Below are 21,765 nucleotides of genomic sequence, written 5' to 3'. Positions count from 1 at the left end.
GAATGATCGACAGCAACTCAAAATGAACCAAACATCCAAGCATGGTGCCCACTAGTTGGTGTTCGCTGTAAGTAGGTACGGGGCTGCCGTCCGAAGTGGCTGTGTGCTGTCCGAAGTCGTCCGTCCGAAATGTCACGCGTCGCCTCGCGATTCGTGATTCATGTGTCTGCTACTACTATTGCGTCTGTGTGTCCGTCCCGACTTTCCCCGATTGTTGCTCACTCGAATCCGTGTTCCTCCGCTGGATGTCCGAGCCGCGCGCTGACCCGATCTCCGATTGCTCTCGTCCTTTCTTTCGTCCTATCTCTCTGACCCGATCCGACAGGAGGGATCTACCGGCGCAACCGAAGGCAACTAACGACGATCTACGAACTGCTGGGAGCCAACCGAAGAAATCGATTTTCTGTATCCACCACCACGAGGGAAGTACCACCATTTCACCGCGCGCCGCGCCACACTGGATAAAGCCGGACGCGATGATGACGCCTGATTAAGCTATAGTTTAAGTTAGCACATACGTTTCTCCTCTATCACCTCGTTTCTCGTTCGGACTAGGAAGTAAGTCAAATCACCTGCTAGCTCTAGCTGAGCAGATCAGCAGCACATCGCAGCATAGGCCAGCGCCGTGCCGTCTACGCGTATGACAAGAATTAGGATCTTATGGTTTCGGTCTCCTCCCCTTCCTTGTTTTGTGTGTGTGTGTGTGTGTGTGTGTGTTAGTGCTTCGTTTTCGTTCGAGAGCGCTGCCGCTAAACAGCTAAAAAAGCGCGCGTGTGGTATAAACCGTCAAGAGATCACCTCTGCTGTATAATCCGAACGCGCAGCCATCGCTTCACACGTGCTTGATATAGTTCTCTTTTTTTATTATTTTGTTTATACGAAAAGAAAAACGTAGGAAGAAGAAGAAGAAGAAGAAAATGACTCGCCCACCTTTTGATTGCTTAGATTCACTAAACGTCCTCATTTTTTTTGGTAAAGGCCCGTACGTACAAACCAGCCCCAGGGTTTGCATTTATTTCCGTCTCCGTTAGTCTTCAGAATAGAAGAGAGTGGCGAAACGAAAACGGTTTCGAACGGAACATCGAAATGCTCGAACGTGAACCGACCATCCGGCGGCATCCGAAAATTGACAGTTCTCGGCGCTGCCGCGAGCGCTCTCTGCTGGCCACAATACAAGAACTGGTTCGAGTCTCAGCTAAGTCGTGGGGGGATTTTTGCGCAATATTGCGTGCGGTTTGGTGCGTACGCAGACACACCTTTTTAACAGAGCGTTCTGGAGACGGCGAGGGCTTGATCAAGTTACATGGCAACGCGTACTGATGCCTCACCTGATTTTCAACTGTAAACCCAGTCAGCAGGTACAGCGGAGTCCGCGGCAGCCCATTTTGCAAGAAACTTGCACGCCTTTCCTTGGCCATTTTGCTTTTGTTTTAATGTCGGCGAAGCACCACCACGCACCGTTCGCCCAATTAGCCTGGGAACAAACTCCTTGCCAATTTCTTTTGCTTTAATATTGTGCATTGTGGTCTTCTACTCCAGCAGCAGCTCATCCCCTTGCAGTTGCTGTAAGCCCCTTAACCAGCAGCCGATGTGCGTTCCAAATGTAGCCCCGAGCCGAAATAGACAGCGTTCCAAGAATGGCCGAGAGAAACGAGCCCTCCCGACACGGTGCCAGCGTGGTGATGGTGTGTGGTGGATGAGGAGTAGCTGTCATGGGATTCTAGCCAAATGAAAGGGGGCTCGGATGACCTAGTGCCGCAACGCGCATGACCGTGGCCTCCGTGGCTTCGAAGGGGGGTCCTTCAAAGGAGCGGAACCGGACCGAGAGTTCGCCGCGGTAGCAGGCAGGCTACGGGCAGGCATTACACAAAATTGTTGCGCACTGCTGTGCACTCTAGCCCCACGCCCCCACTGCGCTCTGGTGTGGACCGGTTCGTGAGACCGGAGTAACCCAAGTCGGCGACCAGTGGCCTTCCGGACCAAAAAAAATCGTTAGTGTTCTATTCTCGCGTGTCAAGCGGCACTCGGCTGTGCTCTGGCAACCTGCTAGTGGAGCTGCAGGAGAAGGCCTCGGGGCTACCGAGGACCAAGTTCAACCGAGTGTGAGGTACGCGGGCCGGCACGGGGCTGTCACAGGGCACGGGACCGATGAGTGCGTCGGTTCGCGCGGAATTCCTAAGTTCCAGAATCCATAGTCCGCGAGCCGGATCGTGGATCGATTTTTCGTGACCGCTTCCGCTCCATCCCATCCCGTCAGTCAGTCAGGGTCGGGACAGGTCAGGGCGTTGCTAAGCTACTGTGGTGCGGTGGGAGGTAAGCATGCGGTGGTGTGAAGAACCTGCAGGACCAAAGTTCAGTTCAGGCTCCGCACTCTCGCCCCACGCGCGGCACATTTCGCATCGGATCACTAATGGCCGTTTGTTGGTGTCTGTGCGTGAATGGGAGTGTATGTGTGTGTGTTTGGCAAACGGAAGTGAAGTTGGGTTGGCTTCCCTTGTTTTTGGGTTTCCAAGCTCCGGTTTCACGCGTCAATAAGTACGTCAACCGGGCACCGGGGACGACCGCTCCATTGTGACCGGCGGTTACCGCAGCCTACCCAAGCCGCCGCCCCTACATTCGTACGCAGGAAAAGAAAGAAAACTCCAAACCACAACCGCATGCAGAAGCATGGCCTCCCACCAGCTACAACCACCTGTAAGAGTGTTGTTGTTGCTGTGTTGCCCTTGGCCACGTGCGGTGGCGCCAATAATGGCCGGTATTACCGTCCCGTTTAATGTGCTGCCTTGTTTTGACGTTTATTTTTAACGATTTACTATTTCGATTCGATGTCCCTCCTTAACCCCATTGGGCGCTGGGCACTTGGACTTCTGCAATGTACCAGCGCTCCGAAACCACCGCTGCAGGGGAACAAATGGGTTTTATGGGTGTTCTTTTATTACTACTGTGGCCAACAAATAACGAAAATTGGTGTGTAAAAAGTAGTCCTGAACCCCGGAGTGTATTGCATACTTGAGGTAACGTGTTTTCCACTTGTCAAAACATGCCGTCGTCAAACATCAACATCTTTATTATAGATACTTTGAGCTTGAAGCTTCTTTCATCTCTTTTTGCGGGTTTGTTGATTTGTTGTAATGGATGGTTTCGTTTTGTTGGTTTATTGTTTTGGATGGTTTGTTGATTTATATTTTGGAGTAGAGGTCGGCTTCTTCCGGGTCGTTTGCCAGTGCTGCTGGGAATTCGCCTTCAATGTGTTCTTCGATTCGGTTTCTATCTCTTCTATAGACTCCGAACGGTGTCCATGGAACGAGCTCTTGAGTTTAGCGAAAAGCCAGAAGTCACCTGGCGCCAGGTCAGGCGAACACGGTGGTTGTGGAATGTATATGGGTCGAGTTTGCGGACGAAAATGTGATGCAAAAACATCACCTTTTTTAGCACCAATCGATGCATTTCTCTTTTATAATGCCCAAACACGATCACTCGAAAAGGGTTTCCACTGATCGTTTTAATGTTCCAACAAGATCATCAAGGTATCAAGGCAGTGTCAACTGTCAACGATATTGGATCCCTAATTGTTTGAATTTATCGACGTGTCGAGCTCATCAGTTGATAATAATGGTCTAACTGGCCGTGCCTTGTGCCTTCAACGCTTTCCTTCTCCCAACACGTTGTACCACTCAAAAACTCTTGTTTTCTCGATAGAGCTTGCTCACCGAAGGCCCTTGTGCACACTTTTTCAACCTTCTCGGAAGCAGAAATTCGCAATCCGCACACCAAATTGAATGGAACTGTGCTGTTGGAACTGAGCGTTTCTGCCAACATGAAAACCGAAGAATTCGAACGTTAAACTGTTTACAAAAGGACTCGCAAAAACACTAATTAGTGTTTTGACGTGCCATTTGACAGTTGGTGACAGTGTTTACGCTTTGAAGAAATAAAAACATTTATTTTTATCGGAATGGCAAATAAGTTCCCGGAAATTCCCGTTACGCGTTGGCCACAGTGTTACACACACACACAGAGCGCCGCGTTCGATGGGCAATCGACGTTAACCCGTGCCGCTGTGTGTCTGTTGCTGCTTCTATCTCTCGTTCTATCTTGACGTCCGGGTTCGACCGGATTTACGCCTCCGGCGGGCTCGAAGCAGCACTGAGCGGAGGGCCGTGCGGTGCCCCTACAACACACACATGCCCGTACATGCGCCCGATGGAGCTGCAACCCGCTCGGCGTGACAGCATTCAGGAGGAACCGTACACTACCGCCGGCTGGTGACACGCAATTCGCACGGCGCACAATGGACACGACGGTGCTGATCTCCTGGCTGGCACTGGCCGGTACGCTGCTGCTCGTGGCGCTCCTGCTATGCCGCCTGATACAACCGTACGACATCGCCTGGTTTCTGTCGAACCGCGAGGACAAGAGCAACCTGTCGAAGATGCGACTGTACAACGCGAACGGCTACCTGGTAACGGCCCGGCACTTCCCCACCCCATTCAACTGATCACTGATGCTTTTCCTCCTCCTCCAGATGCGCTCCGGCTCGGAGATACTGCTCGGTTCGACCGGCAGCTTCCGGCGCTTCGATTCGGTCGACCGCGACTACCGGCCCCAGGTGCCGAGCGCCACGGCCGTTCCGCCGTGGCACCGCTCGACTGACGACCCGGACATTCCGCCCCAACCGCTGCGTCCGGCGCCCTCGCCCCGGGAGGCGAAGGTGACCCGCGATAAGCCAATCCACCGCCAAACGTCCGAACCGGACTCCACCGCCCGCTCGATCATCATCTCGCCCATTCCGCGGCCGGTACCGCGGAAGCAGCACTCGGCGCCGCTATCGTTTCCGCTACCCCTGCTCGGTTCGCCGCGTGAAAAACGCGGAGGGCCTGCAGCATCAGCAGCAGCAACAGCAGTGGTGCCCTCTCCTCCCGTGCACGCACCTTGCACGAATCCGTTCCTCGGCGGGGTGCCGTTCAAGGAAGAGTGCGGTGAAGGACTCGCCCCGACTGCTACCACCCGGACGCCTACCAAACCGGTACCGGGTAGCGCCCTGCGTGCCGTCACGATCGCTTCTCCGGTCCACCCCGGGGTGCTCCGTGCGCTCCACTCCGCCAACAATCCGTTCGTCGATGCGTCCTCCACACTGCTCCAACAATCAACTGGCAATCAAACGAACCAATATCGCCATCAGCAACAACAACAACAAGCTTGCATTTTCAGCTTCGAACCGGCGACGGTGCAGTCACTGTACAATCGGTCGAACCCTTCGCTGCCGGCACCACTTACCGGCACCACCACCAAGCTGCCAACGTCGGCGACGCCAGCGGCCACCCCGGAGGACGACCCGCTCCGGCGGGCGGAGAAACGGCTCAGCACGATGGAGAATCTACGACGGATGTCGCGCCTCATCGAGAGCAATCAGTTGCTGCTGAACATCTACCAGCAGTTTAACCGCACGGTGTCGGAACCGCATCCGGAACCACCAGCTGCTGTTCCTCCGGCCTCAGCTCCCAGCCCGGACCCAGACGCGGATCGTTCGCGACCATCCATGGCGCACACACGACCACCTTACCCAGGCGGACCACCGGCGGCCGGCGAGCCCGTTCCGCCCTGCCTTGACAGGTACCGTGATTCCCCCCGCACCGACGCCGTCGATAGCCTGCGGCGGGTACCGTCGGTTTCGCGCAACATCAAGCACATCCTGCGCAACCGTTCCTTCTCGGAGACGGAGTTTAGCGAGCGGGCCCTGGCGAAGACGCTCGCGATGCTATCGGAATCGGAGCCACCACCGTCACCACCGGCCGCCACCATGATGAAGCACGCGTCGTACCGGGACTTGAGTCGCTACGTACCGGGTGCCGGCGCTGGCGGCCGAGTAGGGCCCTCCCACGGTCAGCGGACGGTCAGCGAGACGCTACACAAGACGGTTTCGGAATCGTTTCTCGAGCAGTACTCGCTGCTCGGACGCTGTGGCCCGACGGGGGTGCCAGCCGGCGAGCCAGTAGGCGATGAGGTCGCGGGTGCGGCGTGCGAACGATTCCGCCCAACGACCACGGTCCTTCCGTCGTCGTCCTGCGAATCGGTCGCATCGCAGTCGTCGGTCGTGTTCGCGGACCTTACACCGAGCCTGTACCGGGGCTATCTGTGCGTGGGACTGCAACCTGACAGGTACGCGTACGAGGGACACGGATCCCCGTGCTTTCTGACAAACCTTTTTTGTTTTGTCCCCCCCCCTCCCTTCTCGCCAGGTCCGGCGGCGGTGCGGAGCTGGCCGTTACGGTGCAGGAGGCAAAGGATCTGGTTAGGCCGGGTGGGCCGTCCGACGCGGGCGAGATGGAAACGTTCGTTAGAGTTTTCATGTCCACCGACAAGGCGAATGCGGTACAGACCAAGGTAAGCACCACGGGCACGGTCGATCGGGCGTTCTTTGATGCCTTTTTTTTCTTCTCCTCTATTCGTTGCATACAGGTCTGTGCAGGTTCGGCCGGTCGGCCAAGCTACGGCGAAACTTTCCGCTTCCGGATCCCGGCCAACGGTGGCACCGGTGGGCGGCGGCAAACACTTTGCTTTCAGGTGTACCAGAACGATGCCCGGTCGCCGGCGCTAATAGGTAGGTCGTGGTCGTGGTCGGGTCTGTTAGGCACCACTTACGTCCTTGCCCCCGTAGGTGAGGCGGAAGCGCAGATTAACGACACCAGCCAGCAGTGGCCGACGACAACGTGGCTTCAGTTGCGCGACTGCAGCTACCAGAAGGGCTCGCATCTAGGCGAACTGATGTTTTCGCTCAGCTACCTCCCGACGGCGGAACGGCTGACCGTGGTGGTGGTGAAGGCACGCAACATCGTCCTAAAGCCGCGCATCGTCGACAGTGGGCGACGGGGAACGGTCCACGGTAACGAGCCGGCGGCACTGGATGGTCCACCGGCTGCACCCGACACCGTCGGTCCCGATCCCGAGTGCGGGGGAAATATTTTCGTGAAGGTAAGGTACGCCCTCCACACACGGTTGCGGTCGTTTCGGTTGACAGTTCTGCCATCTTCTGCCATCTATGTTCCGGCGCGAATAGGTGTATCTCCTGAAGAACGACCAGAAGGTGTCGAAAAAGAAAACGTCAGCCAAGCGGGCCGAACAGTTTCCGATTTACAATGAAGCGATCATCTTCAGCGTGCCGCCATACCTGCTGAACGCGGTCCAGATACGGTTGTCGGTGGTGCAGATGGTGGCCCGAGCGGAAACGTCGCCGTTTCCCGGAGACGGCGTCGACCGGGCGGGATACCGGAGAAAGCCGAGCGTGAAGCTCGTGTCGCTGGGGCACGTCATCATCGGGAGCGGGACGACGGGCAAGGCCTTGCGGCACTGGCACCAGATGCTTACGGCGCTCCGCAAACCCGTGGCGATGTGGCACGGCCTGCGCAGCACCTCGGAACGCAAACAACCCCGGTCCGGTGCCGGAGGCGGCACGGATCATCAACACGACCAACTTCCCGCGGATGCTTGAACGAACTTGTGTGTGTGTGTTGCCAACTGTGTCGCGCAATGCGCAATCGTTCTATTCGATTGAGTAACATTCTCATATCTATATGTGTATATCTTCATACGTGTATGTACTTTTGTTCTCCGCCAAACCGCCGACTATTCGCTACCGACGCCCGTTGCAACCGGTTCTGTGCGATTGTCACGATCAACATCAGGAATGCCTTTAACAGCGCCAGCTGGCTGGCTATTGCACAGTCGCCGCACAGTATGAGGGTTCCCGACTACTACCGGGGGAGCTACTCCGATGGCCGAGTACAGCTGGCGACGAAAAACAGTTGTACTCGGTTCGAGGTCTCACTCAGAAAAGGAAAGATTTATCATACCAGGTCTCAAATGAGACTTTGTTCGAAGAAAGCACATGTTTTTGTGCATTGAAATAAGAAACTCTATTTTATTCAAACTATCTGCCATCGCTAGCTATACAGTTCTTCCATCCACCTGGTAATTTGTAGATGCTACGCCGAAAGAATTGTTCGTCTTCTGAAGCAAACCAATTAGTCATCCAATTTTCGACCATCTCCTTGTAAAAATCAAAATGCTGCTCAGCCAATACGTGTCCCATCGATGAAAATAAATGATAATCAGAAGGGGCTACGCGATTGAGTGATCGGTGATAGAGCAGTCGGTAACGCTCGTTGCTTTCACGCAGCTACCCCGGGTTCAAATCCCGATACCGGCGTGACAAGGGGGTTAGCGCGAGACCAACAATCCCGCCCGAGGTTTAGTTCTCTACGCTGTCCATTTTCATTGCAACAAACAACGGTCCCACTGCCATGGCCCTCACTGCCTGCTACGTTTACCGACAGCCAACTTCACTTACTTCATATCACAACTGTGAATTTTGGACGAAAAATCGGCTATATCATCACCATTTGAAGAACTTTTATCACAGATACTCATTAGAATGGACATTTTTGAGGTTGACGTCGTGTTTCGGTGATGGATTTCCAAGGCCAACCAAACTCCTCTTGTTGTTGTCGACGATCAACCCATGCTGACTGTCTTCAATCAGTACCCCAGACATAGGTTTGTGGGCAGATGGCAGTGAACGCGGAGCGGTTAATCGAAGTAGTGGAAGTGTGGCTGAACGAATTACACTTATCCGTCGTTCAGCACAAAGCCGAGGAGGTCATGGTTAGTAACCTAAAGTCCATCCAAGAGGCGGCAATCTTAATCAGCGACCTCGTGGTTCATTCCCGGAATATTCGAAATACTACACCGGAAGCATTAGGTTATCAACCCGTACTAGGCCCAATTCTTGACTGGGCATGAGAACTTCCGGGAATATCTCCAACGGATACGGAGAGCTCCGTCACAGCCTACGAGACAGCGTGGAACATGTACTCTTTGTGTATCCCAGGATCGACAACGCCCAAAAAAATATGCGGCTAAGGAATGGAATGGTTCACTGTGCAGTCGACTAAGAGCGATTACTGAAACTTGAATCTACCAACCGGCGCGGAAGAGCCAAATGCTCGGGCACTCTTTTCGAAGCCTACGCCGATCTCTTTTATATAAGGAGAGGGATAAACGGGTGGATCGTCGTGTACCTAGGCACGGCATGAAAGACGGTCACCAAAATGTTTTGGTTATTCTCAGTAGACGAGGGCGCCTGCAGCTTTAGTGCCCCTTCCGAAGCTGGAGCTGGAAACAGTTGTCCCGTAAGGGCTAGGCTGGAGAATCAAGGTGATTGGTTTAGAGGGTAGGCAGGTGCCTACCCTCCAGTGCACGAGGCATCCATGTAAAACAAAACAATATGAAAAAATACCAAATGTTTTACCCAAATGCATCAATCTTGCAATTTCAAAATATGACCATATCGGATTTCCAACGTAATTTTCCAATTTTATATTTTCCCATTCCTGCTTCCATCCATCGCCACTATTGAAAATTTCAACCTTTCGAAATGAAAATTTCACAATCGAAGGGGAAAGAACTGTAAAAATAATCTGCTCTAAAAATATCATTCGTTAATTGAATTACCCTCGATTTGAAACGCTACACAATTTATTTTATCAATAACTATAGCGTAAGTTTCAAGAAGTTTTTTTTCATTTTGTTTATAAAGTATTAAGCTAAGTGGAATCTTTGTATTGCACCCTGTCTCGCCAATGACAAAAACATGTAAAATCGTTAAATTTGTAGTGAATAAAACTAATGTATGGCTTTGATATGGTTGTTTCATTGGTCTTTCTTTCAATAACCTTGTAGCACATGAGCCCCTCAAGGGTTGTTGACGTCGAAAAAAGCTAGGTTTGATGTTTAACCAGCCTATTTCCAAAGGCAGATATTTCTGCGCTCTATGTAACAATATAGAAATTATGCGATTATGCGTCAAGCCTGTTGACCCCCCTAATTAAACCTCTTTAACTATTATAATATCCATCAAAGCTTACTCCCCACGGTTTCTAGATAACGTCTTCCTGCGGCATTATTTCATAATCCAGCATCGAGTAAACGATTTTATAACGTGTGAAGACGTTTCCCCCGGTGCTCCAATCAAACACAGTCTATTTTAATAACCCTCGTAGAGGCGTTTTTGGACATGGCTGAGCTGAGCTACAGATCCTAGAATTGAAATATGAGGAATTTCATGAGATATCTTTAATTCATATACGTAGATAGATTACTCGAGACTATAGGTAGATATCTTTGTTTTTGTTTTATTCTAATCCATTGAGTCTAAACCATTTTCACTGTAAATACACAAGAATCACGTTCCAAATCACATGCGCAAAAGCTGAACGAATATTTTCGCTCAGTTACATTCACATCAGTCAGTCGGTAACTTGCTGTCTCAAAAATGCGGGTGAAGAAAATAAGGAACAAAAAAGACAAAATATTTAAGAAAAACTGATAGAAATGTACAAGCTTAACTGTTTGAACGCTGAAAACATAATCTGATTCTGCCTACGAAAGCAGTGGAAAAGTAAATAATTTTGCTTAACTGTAAATCACAAACAGAATGAGCTTCCGTAGGATTTGACAGATTACAGTATTTAGGCTGGAGTTTATGGGATCAAGTTATCGCGGCCCATGCTAAGTACATCTGCATCCTTTAAAACACAATATCGTAGCCTTTTCGGCTTTACTTCGCTCTTACGTTCTATGTACATAACATTCTAATACGTTCTTCTACGTTCTAATTAAAGTTTCACTTTGGAGTTGATTTCTCATATTACAGCAGCACAAAATATATATACAATCTTTCAAAGTCGGTGGTGGTGAGCACCAATGTGGAGAAAATTGAAAATGGTCTATCTTGAAAATGGTCTAAGTCTGTGGCGTTTAAAATCGAGAACAAATCAATACACTCTATTTTGAACTAGCATTTAAGAATTCAAATCAGAAGAATCTTGAAAAAAACATAGAATTTTAGTACAGAAATTTACATAAAAAAGTCCTAAATATGAAATATTCCTATCAGTAAAAAATTGGCTGAGAATCTTGAACCTTGGTTGCTGTCCGTTCGTTAGCCACAGCCAAGACGACGCCAGACAGCGACTAGGCCCTTGCGACCGGCTGCTACGTCACTAACAAATGGCCTTCACGAAACGACAAAATGGCGTTCTAATGCTGGAGCGTGCCGTGAAGAGAGCTGTACCGTGCCGCAGGGCTTATGCCAAATTAAGCCCTGCGCCAGAACAGCAATGAAGTAATCAGAAATTGAAGTGGTTGGGAAGCCAGACAGCGTCAGGGCCCTTGCGGCTGGCTGCTGCGTCACTAATGAATGGTCTTCACGACAAAATGGGGTTGTGATACTGGAGCGATCCGTGAAGGAAGCTGTACCGTGCCGCAGGGCTTATGCCAAAAAAAGCCCTGCGCCAGTACAGCAATGAAGTTATCAGAAATTCAAGTGGTTGAGAATCCATAAAACATGTCGCAACCTATTAATTGTTATTATGTGTTATTATGTGTTAATATGTTAATAAAGCGTACATGTAGCCGCCAGAGCCCTGGCGGCATTTCGCTGTTCCGCGCAACAGCACAACAAATATGCCATTATAATCAAAGAAACGATTGAGGGCGATGAACACTGTTGATTTACCCAAATGCATCAATTTTGCATCGAATTTTCGATTTGAGTATCCAAAACTAATTTTCTCATTCTAGCTTCCATTCATTGCAACTTGTTCAAATTTAAAGATATCGAAACGAAAATGTTTATAAACGTAAAAGAAGTACTTAACAAACAATCTGCTATAAAAACATGGTTCATTCATTGAATATTTCTCGATTTTAAACACCGCAGGATCTATTTTATCAGTAACCTTAGCGCCAAATTCTAGCCAGCTGACAACAAAAATGAGGCAGTTTTACATTTTATTTGTAAAGTGTTATGCTAAGTGGAATCTTTGTTATATTGCACCTTGTTTCGCCAATGACTAAACCATGTCAATACGGGAAAAATCGCTTATTTTTAATCGTATAAAACTAATGTATGGCCAAGATGCGTTTGTTTCATCCATCGTTCTATCAATAACCTTGTAGCACATAAGGCACTTAAGGAATGTTGGCGTCAAATGGAGGTAGGTTTGATGTTTAACCAGGCCATTTCCCAAGGCACATTTTTCTACGCACTATGTAACATTATAAAAGGTATGTATGATTTCATATATAACGAGCCAGAGTCAGGTTGCCACAAGTTATAAAAATAAGTACCATAATAATTATAAGTACAATATACATATGTTGAATAAAATATGGAAGATAAGCTGATATGTGTTAGTTTCAAGCCTGTTCAACGCCCTCAATAAAATGTCTTTGTATTCAACTACCGTTATATGCATCGGAGCTTTTTTCATCTCCCTTTCACTGTAGCTTTTCAATTCCACCGAGTACTGATTCAACGAAACTAACCAGAGGTGCAAAACACTGCCCCTATCCTGAAAGCCTTACCAACTGTGTTGATAGTTAGATGATGATAATGCCAAGAGTATCAACTTCTACACCTTCATCGGTTCCTTTCGTACGCCGCTCATCTTTGATTCTTTTTGGTTTTGGTCGGTTATGCTTGGTATACCTGCAAGCGAAACAAAAGAAACATGAGAGTCTGTGGATAACTTTCAACTGTCGGTATCGATGGTCTTCGCGTGCGATATTCTACTCACCGATTGATGACACCGTCTTCCTCGTCCATCATCTTCAAGATGATGGCCTGATCATTTGAGTCGATCGGAGCGATCGAAATATCGCGCACCGCTCGGAACTTGCCACAGTTATTCAAATGCTCGTTCTCCAGTCGAAAAAAGTTCCATACGAACCGTCTGAACACCTCAAGTGGTGCTAGGATTGAGGTCATTAGATCCCCACTGACAAGCCCGCTCTCAGATAGCCCGTATGCTAGGATCCATGCGAAGCGCAACACAAGATCCTCAATGATTGCGAAATAATAAAAAAACTGCAAAAATGAATTAAATGAAAAATTACTGTACTAGACCTTACGAGGCAGTCAGTGGGTTTTGGTCATGCATATAGTTTCGGTCCGTTCTAAAATAATAATAAATAAACATACCGGCATTGAGTAAACGATTTCCTCGCGCAGAAAGGTGTTTTCGCCGGCATTGCGATCAAACAGACCCCAATCCATTTTAATATCCCAAGTGTAGGCGTAGCAAGAGGATACGACCGAGCTCAAAAGCCACAGCCAAAGAAACACATTGTCGAACGAATCTTCGTACCTATCTGGAAAATCGTCGATGAAAGAACAAATTAGTGAAAGAAATCAGGCAAAAGATACTGTTTTGCATAGCAGCACTGCATCATCACTTACAGGAATTCGCATTACGGAGCGTAGCAAATATGACGACACAAAACGTGGTGGCATATTTACCGGCGTTGGCAAGGTGTGGAAACGCTTCACGCGAGTCGCGATAGCGGCGTAAGCATTGAGCAAACCGAAACCACGCCGGAAGACAGTTGACTAGAGGTCTGATAATATAACTGTGCTCCATGCATTGATCGGTATCTGGCGAATAGAATGAAAGTAAAACACCAGCTGTTAGTCTTTAGTCACTTTATAGATAGGTTTCAATGGTACAACACTCACTATTGTTCACCTCGATCCAGTTGCCGTTGGTCGCGTAGAAACAGACCAGAAACTGAAAGTCGAGCAGCGCCGTCACGAGACTATTAAGTTGATCGGCGAGCCAGAAGTCGGCAAAACCTACATGTACCAGCGGAGCTGCCACCATTCGACCGATCGTTTTCAGCAACCAAAACCGAGCCTCGTATCGGAAAATGCGCAACGGATTGATCAGAAATACTATCATGATGACGGTCAAGAAGAGAGGGTTCACAAACGGTGGCACGCTAAGACTGTCGCTGTAAAGAAAGCTTAGCAAGCTGAGCGTCCACACCACACCTAGGATGGCGGCCAGCTCCATCAAGTGCTGCTCCGAGAGGTGGTTTCGAGGATCAAGCTCGAAGATCAGTACATGGTTGACACCTGACGAACGCCAGCCGTAAATGTTGACACCGATCAGAAAAATAAACTCAATGAGCAGTAAAGGACCTCGGTATAGCCGGAAGGCAATTTTCAGATTGTCGCCGGTGTCGTTATAATGGAAGATGGCTGAAAGCATGACAACGACAAACAGAATGACGAAGCATCCACAGAATAGACCAACCTTGAAGGTGATCCACGGGCTCTGTTGCTCGCCAAGCGGCGGCACTCGCAGCCGCTTCATCGCCCGCTGTCGATCACCTCCCTCTAGCTGCAACGTCACTGTCGTTTCCACGTCCACGATCATCTTGTCGATGTCTTTGTTAAGGAAAAAGAGGTTTGTCTCGACATTTTCCTTCAAGTAACGGGCTCCACTGTCCGAAGCGAGGATCTTGTCATGTTTTTTCATTATCTTTCGAAAGCCGGTGTGGTTAAGGTTCTGATAGTTTTGCAGCAATATCAGGCTGAGGTAGAATTCGCTAAACGCCAGCTTCAACTCTTGTGCTTTCCGGTTCGGCAAGTGAATGGGCTTATGGCTGTGGCCGTTTTTGGCCTTGCTTTTCTGGTGCAACTCGAGTGTGGTGCGCAACTGCGTTGTGAGGGCGGCATACTTTCGCGTGGCTTCCGCTAGCTTTTCCGAATAAAAAGTGTTAATTTTCTTTAGCTCAGCATCGCTGTAGTTATAGAAGGATTCGTCAAAGTTGGCAAAGTGCCGCATCCGGACGTCCTCCTCCACACTCTCGGCGGCGGGTGCCGCCTCGTTGGCCGTGTATAGCAGACCTTTCATCTCCTGCGAAATAGCAAACACCGGAAGTACAGTAGTGTAGATGAGTAAACCTTGCGTATAGTTGAAGAGTCAAGTTCATGTTATGTTGCATTCTTTTTTGTCAAACCAATAAACAACGGATCGTCCCTTACCGTTACCGTTACCATAAAACATATTACCTCGTAGTTGATATACTGCTTGCGCCATTCTGGAGTTATGTGGGCGGACAAGTGCTCGGCAAACTTCATGTTCCCGGTATTGCGGCCCGATCGGACGTTAGTCCAATCGATATGTGTATTACGCGAGTACCACGATTACCACAGCACAAAATACGGGAAGAGATCGTGCCGAATTGATTCTGTAAAAGTTGATCAACAAATGTGAAAGAATATGAAAAAAATGCTTTAACAATTATATTACACTTTTGGATCTGGCGGACCAACTATTCGCACCGATAGCCCAGGCCAACAGGACAATAACATCTACTATAGGACACTTTGTACGATCGAAACGCTGCAGCGAAAAAGACAAATTAGCACTTTAATAACGTTTTGTATGACTGCAGCGAGCGCCATAGATACCGCCGGAATAATGACAACAACATAAGGCAATGACAATTATATTATTATGGTCTTCTTTAGAAGTAAAAAAATACACAATCACTCAAGCAACAGTCTTTCGATAAGCTCAATATTTCGCTAATAGCTGTCGATAGCAACAATCTTTCGGTTATAGCTTTGATGTGATTACCTAAGCTCTTCGCAGTACCCCTCAGACTGTGCCTTCTCATTGCTTTCGGCATTTTTGTCTACTAAGAATTATCAATGAGTTGATCATTCTACCGCCACCAAACCTATACCAGTTTAACTGCTCACTATTAACATACGCCACTCTGTCACCATTCTCTCCCAGACCTTCACCTAGCCAGTCGTGCAAAATATTTAATTGTTCGATTTAATTCAAATGCTTCAAATGCAAAAGAGGCTGTAAAAGGCAAGAGCCAGCGGCAGGCTATCGGTACTCTGTCAGGGTTAAAAATCTCGGTCAGGGTTATAAATCTTACCGTCAAGCATTTGCCTCATTACTACGTAACAATATAACGTTGTAGCAATCGCCTGAAGAGGTGTAATGCTTTGTGTTTTCTAACTTCACAATTATCGAAACGCTGTTACTCGAATCACACCGGGTAACAAAAAATTATCGGATGGATCTATGTTATCTTTCAACCACTGACAACAGTTTAAAGCTTCTAGGTGAGAAGAGCTCCAAAGATGTACAAAAAAAACCGGGCGCAGCAAAACAACAACGCAATTCTAAAATCCAAACATGTTTGGTGATGCTGCGATGAAGTCTTTACGTTTGTTAATACGTTTGTCTTTACGTTGCTAAGGGCTGGCAAACAGCGCAAATGCATTTGAATTAAAGAGTGATGCTGCAGGGAGGGTAAAACATTCTTGCTTACTTGCTTGTGAGGTTCTCCTCTTATAGGTTAGCCACAGTAGCATGTGCGTAGCATGAAACAGGTCCAGGGGGGTTTCCGAGGAAGAAAAGTGGCAAAGTAACCGGTATACAACGAAATGCGAGCGAGTAGAAGTATGCTACTGGATACTGTGGGTGAGAAAAAGAAAGACAGATCGTGATCGTACCTGGTTGAAATAAGTCTGGCAAACGGGTTTGAATACGCCATGCGATTTCCGATCTTTGTAACCAACTTGATGCAAATTAGAGAATGCTTTGTGCGCTTAAATAGATGCTTTGATGGAAAATGTAAACATTGATTTGAAATTTGGACGTCGGGCACGCACCGTTCTTCTTCACTATCGCGCGCACTACCATTCTATAGAATTCGTTAGCCTACAACTTAGCTACAGACCAAACGATGGTAGATATTTGCCTACAAATACATCGTTGGTAGACGACAACGTGTATACTTAGTTGGCTCGATAAAGTGGCGAGGCGATAGGCGGTAATAAAACAGATTGTAGGTATATTTGAACACGTATTATGTGCTCACATACTCTTCTCCTCTTGCCACCTGTGATCTTATCTAGCTCAGCGATAGCTCGTCGATCGGAAAAGTGTAAGCCGATCATTCGTGACACAGAATTGATGCGCCTTTGCGAAGGTCCACAAATGGTCCACTCTGATTTGTCTCTGTTGATCTGACTCTGTAAACAGAACCCGCGCTTCCTCACTTACGAACAGGGGTTTCTGGAGCAGCCGGATCTTAACTGCCGTAGTGACGCAGCCACAAAAAGGCTTTCAGACGTAGCGTCTGCTCCCAAGCCTGATTGTAACGCCGCCAATTCTAATACACAGAAAATATCACGAACTATCACGAAATTATCACGAACGGGTCTAACGGGTCCAACGATAACGAGGCGAAAGTTTGCCTCTATGAGATGGTTTACCTTTGTATTCCGCCGCTGCGGTGTTTACGGTGCAATAAGTCAATTAACTAAGCAAGAACTGCACTCAAACACATATACATGTAAACTGTTCATTGATTGACCGCAGAGTTTGCGAAAGAGTTTGCTTATGGATTTACTATTTCCGCAGTCACGAAGAATTTTGTACTGACTTCTGTTATCTCCCGCTAAAAAGTATCCGCCCGATAGACCCAACGTTCCAAACGTAGCACCGCGGGCGGTGAAACAAGGGCGCTTCGGCGTGAAGAGACGAAACGGCAAAACAAACACAATAAATAATGAACAGAACTAAAACAAACGCGCCCGACAACGAGCGCGCTCCGTACAATGCTTCGGATGGAAGTGCATTCAGTGACGGAATGTCAGATTCGTTCATGTATATATGATTTTTTTTTTCCCGATGCGGGAAACATCCTGGGCCTATCTGGCAGTGCAGGGGGCAGGAACGCGATGCATCATCGCCCTTTATTTAGTATTTACATAGTACATATTTACATATAGTCTATAAGTATGCTAAGCACATTCACAAGCCGCGGATATAAGTGTATAAACAGTCTCAGCTACAAGGAGCTGTCAGTTGGTCGCTATTCCGCTATTGCTCTGCACAACCGTTTGACAAGGAACAAACGGTTGCTGGTAAACAAAACGCTACAAACGGTTGCTGGTTAACGCTGGTAAACAAAAAAGGTGAACAAAGTGTTGTGCAAACGTGGCCAACTTATCCTGTCGCAGCTGCAGCGGCAGAAGGGGATCGTGCGAACATCTTCATGTGTAGATTCTCTCGGAAGAAGCCGTGTCCCGAGAGCACCTGGGACAGATGGAAGTCCACACTTCCATGTTTCCTGCTGACCCAGCGCGTGACGTCCGGGATGACTCGGCGAGCCCAGCGCTGGTACCGGCTAGCGTCTGGTGTAAGTCCCTCGGCCGTCCACTGCTCTTGCCACTGGCTGATGGTGCGCAAACGCTCTCTCTTGCGCAGGGCCGTTGCGTCCGGAGGGGGATGGGTGTCCTCCGTTAGCTGCCCAATCGCTGGCCATCGTCGCCCTATGCAGCGTTCGTCCTCCTGCAGCAGTAGTACGATGGGCGTCATGCTGGCGAGGACCGTGGCCACACTGTAGGAGACTGAGCGAAATGTGTACGGGCACCCAAGGTAAGAATATAAAAAAAGCACCCGGGAGACTTCAATTACAACGGTAAAGTTTCGTTACAACGGTTGTAGGAAAATGAGCGACATGTGCTCGCTACACCATGCACCAGTGTTCGCTGCACCCCGTTCAGGCGCCGCTGGTTGCTCAATACTTCGAGGCCGGAGGGTCGCTGCGCCCATAGCGGGGCTCCATACCGGGCGATCGAGCTCACCGCATTCGCGATCAGTCTGCGTCGGTCGCTCGTTGCTCCGCGGCGGTTGGGCATCAGAGCCCGCAGTACTCGTTCCACCACGTACTCTATGTGCGGTCTCCAGCGCAGATGGTCGTGCAGCTGTATCCCGAGGTACCGGATCGTCTGTTTCGATTATGTGTATATGATTGCTGATTGGATCTCACGTACACATCGAGCTATCACCGTACAAACAATTGTATTCTCGCTACACATTCGTCCGAAAGGGCAACTTTCGGTTTAAACTTTCGCGACAATAATTGAATGCAGCTCATGGATCGCAGGAAACATATTGCAGAAAAAGGGCGTTCATAGGAATTACATTGAATATCCGCAATTTATTCCGCCATTCTTCGGCTTCAAAGACAGTTGCCTACTAGCAATGGTGCAACTTGCGTACACAAAGTCCGGCGTATAACGTCCATGGTCTACTAGGCGCCTACGAGCCCTAAGGAAACAAAAATTATCTTGCCAAAGGAGCTTTCGTCGCAGACCATCACAGTGGACTAAATTGGGCCTCAACAACTACCGACGACTCAATCACCAGCTGCATCGTAAATACCTTACCCGTTTGCACGGCACTGCGAGACGGCAGTCGAGACCGCCGAACCGAGGCGAGTAAATACGCCATAAACCAGCCGCTGACAAGGACCAACCGCGATGCTGCTGCCCCGGCGTTCGGCCTCAACCGCCAACCACCACCACCACCGTAGGTGAGGGGAGAACGTTTGTTCGAAAATGTTCCCCCTCGCCATCCACGACGACGCCATCTCGTCGACCTTCGGTGACCCGAGACCAGCGAGGACGGGGTGGGGAGGGTAAAAACCCTGCCTCTCCTGGCCAGCTCCGCCCAGCCAGCCGAGGGGACGGTGACAACGTCAGTCACGGGGCCTGGAAAGCGGAATCGGCGCAACGTGGGAAGATCAAATCAGCCGCCGATCGGAAACCTTCGCCCGAACCGGAATGCTGTCCGGTTCCAACGATTTCCTGCCAACGGGCTCCGAGTCGGACGCCACCATTCTGTCGGAAGCTGAATATGAAGTTCTACGAGCAACACTTTGACAGCTGTTGCCCAGGACACCTAAGTCGCAGCCTAAAGTGGTCCTAAGGCAGAAATTAAGGGCCCCGTAATATTGAACCCTTCCTACATCAAGCCCCCGTTAGGTAACGGCGGTACGGCAAAGCTTGGCTCCCGTCACCCGCCAGACAGCTGACATTAATGGATGTCAATATCTATCCCTTCGTCCGTGGGCCGGCAAACTAATCGGGTTGGCAAATAATTATCAAAAAAGGGATTTGGTCCCGGGCAGCCCGGGAATGCCGATTAAGATTAAGTGATTAAGCAGGGCTACCAATAATAATAATAACTGTATCCATTACAATAATAATAATAATAAAAGTTCCTTCACACAACACAACATTGATATCTCAGTCGATACTGTACTGGAAGCAACTATACATAAGGTAATCGAGGTGTGACTTCTCTTTGTGCTTGCTCAAAAGTATTCGAAACTTTGATATATAAAGCTCTTATGAACTACAACTCAGGAATTATTAGCTCCCGACAACATGGGTTTTTCCCTAAGAGGTCAGATAACACAAACTTGATAGAGTTCGTGTCAATGTGTCACAGTTCGTTCGCAAATGCGTATCAAATGGATACCATTTATACTGGTGGTCCGACACTGTTTTGTGCGGCCACGTCCACGGAATATATAATTACGTCATACTAGTCAGGATAGTCAGCAAAAAATCAAAAGAAAATGTTCTTATCGGTTCAGCTGCCGGCACAGAAGTAAGCGATACGATTTATTTCAAATCCAAGCCAAATCAAACTGCGTAAAATTCAATCAAAAATTTTTTTCTTTATGTGGTGCGGCCCGCTGACTAGCTGTTGCTTTCCAATGCGGCCCACATGTTAATATGAGTTTGAGACCACCGATCTACACCGATTTAAAGTCAGCATTCGATCGCGTCAATATTGAAATACTACTGGCTAAGCTTGAACGAATTGCGATAGAAAGGCATTTAATCGCATGGTTCCAATCGTATTTGACCGGACGGCTCTATCGGGTGAATTTAGAAGGTCTCAATGCTAGAGAGTTCGCGAGCACGTCTGGAGTACCACAAGGCCCACTCCTATTATCGCTTTACATTAATGACTTAGTTTCTGTGATACCTAATGACGCTTGTTTGATGTACGCCGACGACGTCCGACTGTATATGCCTGCCTCCACTATATCCGACTGTGTGGCGCTGCAAAAAATATGTGATAACTTCTGCGACTGGTGTGAGCTAAATGATCTCTGTATTGCTGTTGATAAGTGTCGTTCAGTAACATACTTTAGGGCTAATAGGACTATCTCTTACTCGTATTGTATGTTAAACTCGCCAATCCAATGCTGTAACGAGATTCGCGATCTAGGTGTTTTATTAGACAGTAAATTAAATTTTAACGCACATTTCAAGCAAACTGTTAACCAGGCGCTACGAATTTTAGGTTTATACTTAAATTGACCAAGGAGTTTAGTGATCCGACATGTTTTAAAGCTCAATATCGTTTGTCCGATCCGTTCTGGAAGCTAACCGCGTTTTATGTTGCCCCAGCACTGTTTTGTGGAAGAAAAAGTTTGAAGCCGTTCAACGTAAATTTACTAGGGTTGCTCTATGGTCTTTTTCCCGTACCGTGTCCTTTCATCTTGACTACAAAACTCGATGTTTACTGTTAGGACTGCAACCACTTAGTTTTTGGCGCAAAGTGGCCTAAAGTGTATTTGTGGCTAAGCTGCTGAAAGGGGATATAGACGCCGCGGTGCTATTGCCCCGCATTAATATATACGCTCCTTTCAGACCAATGAGAAATCGGGGCTTTCTTGCACCGCAACCAGCAAGACATCCTAACAACGACCCAATTTCCAATGTTATGCGTAGCATTAATAGCAATTATAGTTCATTTGACTTTAATATATCTGTTGCTAGCTTTAAAAACAATGTGATCATATCCGCTCCTAGTTTATAAGCTCTTAATGTTAAGGCCACAAATAGGGCCAAACATTCTGTCTAGAAATGAATAAATAAATATATCACTGGTCGTAAAAAAATTCAGAGATTGTGTAAAACGCAACGCGCAGAGCATCCGGACTAGGTATCGCTCGGACCTTATGTACGTAACTTGTGGCGGCGCTATCAGGCAACTAACTTTATTCAGCTTGGTGGCGGAT

At 48.4% G+C, this 21,765-nt stretch overlaps 2 protein-coding genes across 3 annotated transcripts; one reads left to right on the top strand and one right to left on the bottom strand.

Annotated features, from left to right (window-relative positions):
* The first annotated feature begins 4,291 nt into the window (after positions 1–4,291).
* On the top strand, positions 4,292–7,702 carry LOC128275470 (uncharacterized). Its single transcript, XM_053014020.1, has 6 exons — positions 4,292–4,462; positions 4,526–6,159; positions 6,240–6,384; positions 6,460–6,601; positions 6,659–6,972; positions 7,058–7,702. The coding sequence occupies exons 1-6, from the start codon at positions 4,292–4,294 to the stop codon at positions 7,487–7,489; spliced, it is 2,838 nt and encodes a 945-aa protein (XP_052869980.1). The 3' UTR covers positions 7,490–7,702.
* Positions 7,703–10,332: 2,630 nt separating this feature from the next.
* Positions 10,333–15,015, bottom strand: LOC128274398 (xenotropic and polytropic retrovirus receptor 1). 2 transcript variants are annotated; one of them, XM_053012604.1, is made up of 6 exons: positions 14,918–15,015; positions 13,571–14,762; positions 13,301–13,495; positions 13,043–13,212; positions 12,639–12,928; positions 10,333–12,550 (listed from the first exon to the last, which is right to left on the bottom strand). In XM_053012604.1, exons 1-6 carry the CDS (start codon positions 14,984–14,986, stop codon positions 12,442–12,444), a joined length of 2,025 nt encoding a protein of 674 aa, XP_052868564.1. In that variant the 5' UTR covers positions 14,987–15,015; the 3' UTR covers positions 10,333–12,441. The 2 variants fall into 2 exon arrangements, with proteins under 2 accessions (XP_052868564.1, XP_052868555.1); XM_053012595.1 differs by having other exon boundaries at positions 13,577–14,762.
* Between the last annotated feature and the right edge of the window lie 6,750 nt (positions 15,016–21,765).

The sequence above is a fragment of the Anopheles cruzii genome, chromosome X, assembly GCF_943734635.1.
Source record: "Anopheles cruzii chromosome X, idAnoCruzAS_RS32_06, whole genome shotgun sequence".
Taxonomy (NCBI): domain Eukaryota; kingdom Metazoa; phylum Arthropoda; class Insecta; order Diptera; family Culicidae; genus Anopheles; species Anopheles cruzii.
Note: the sequence above shows the minus strand (reverse complement) of the source record. Positions and strands in the feature narration are given on the sequence as shown.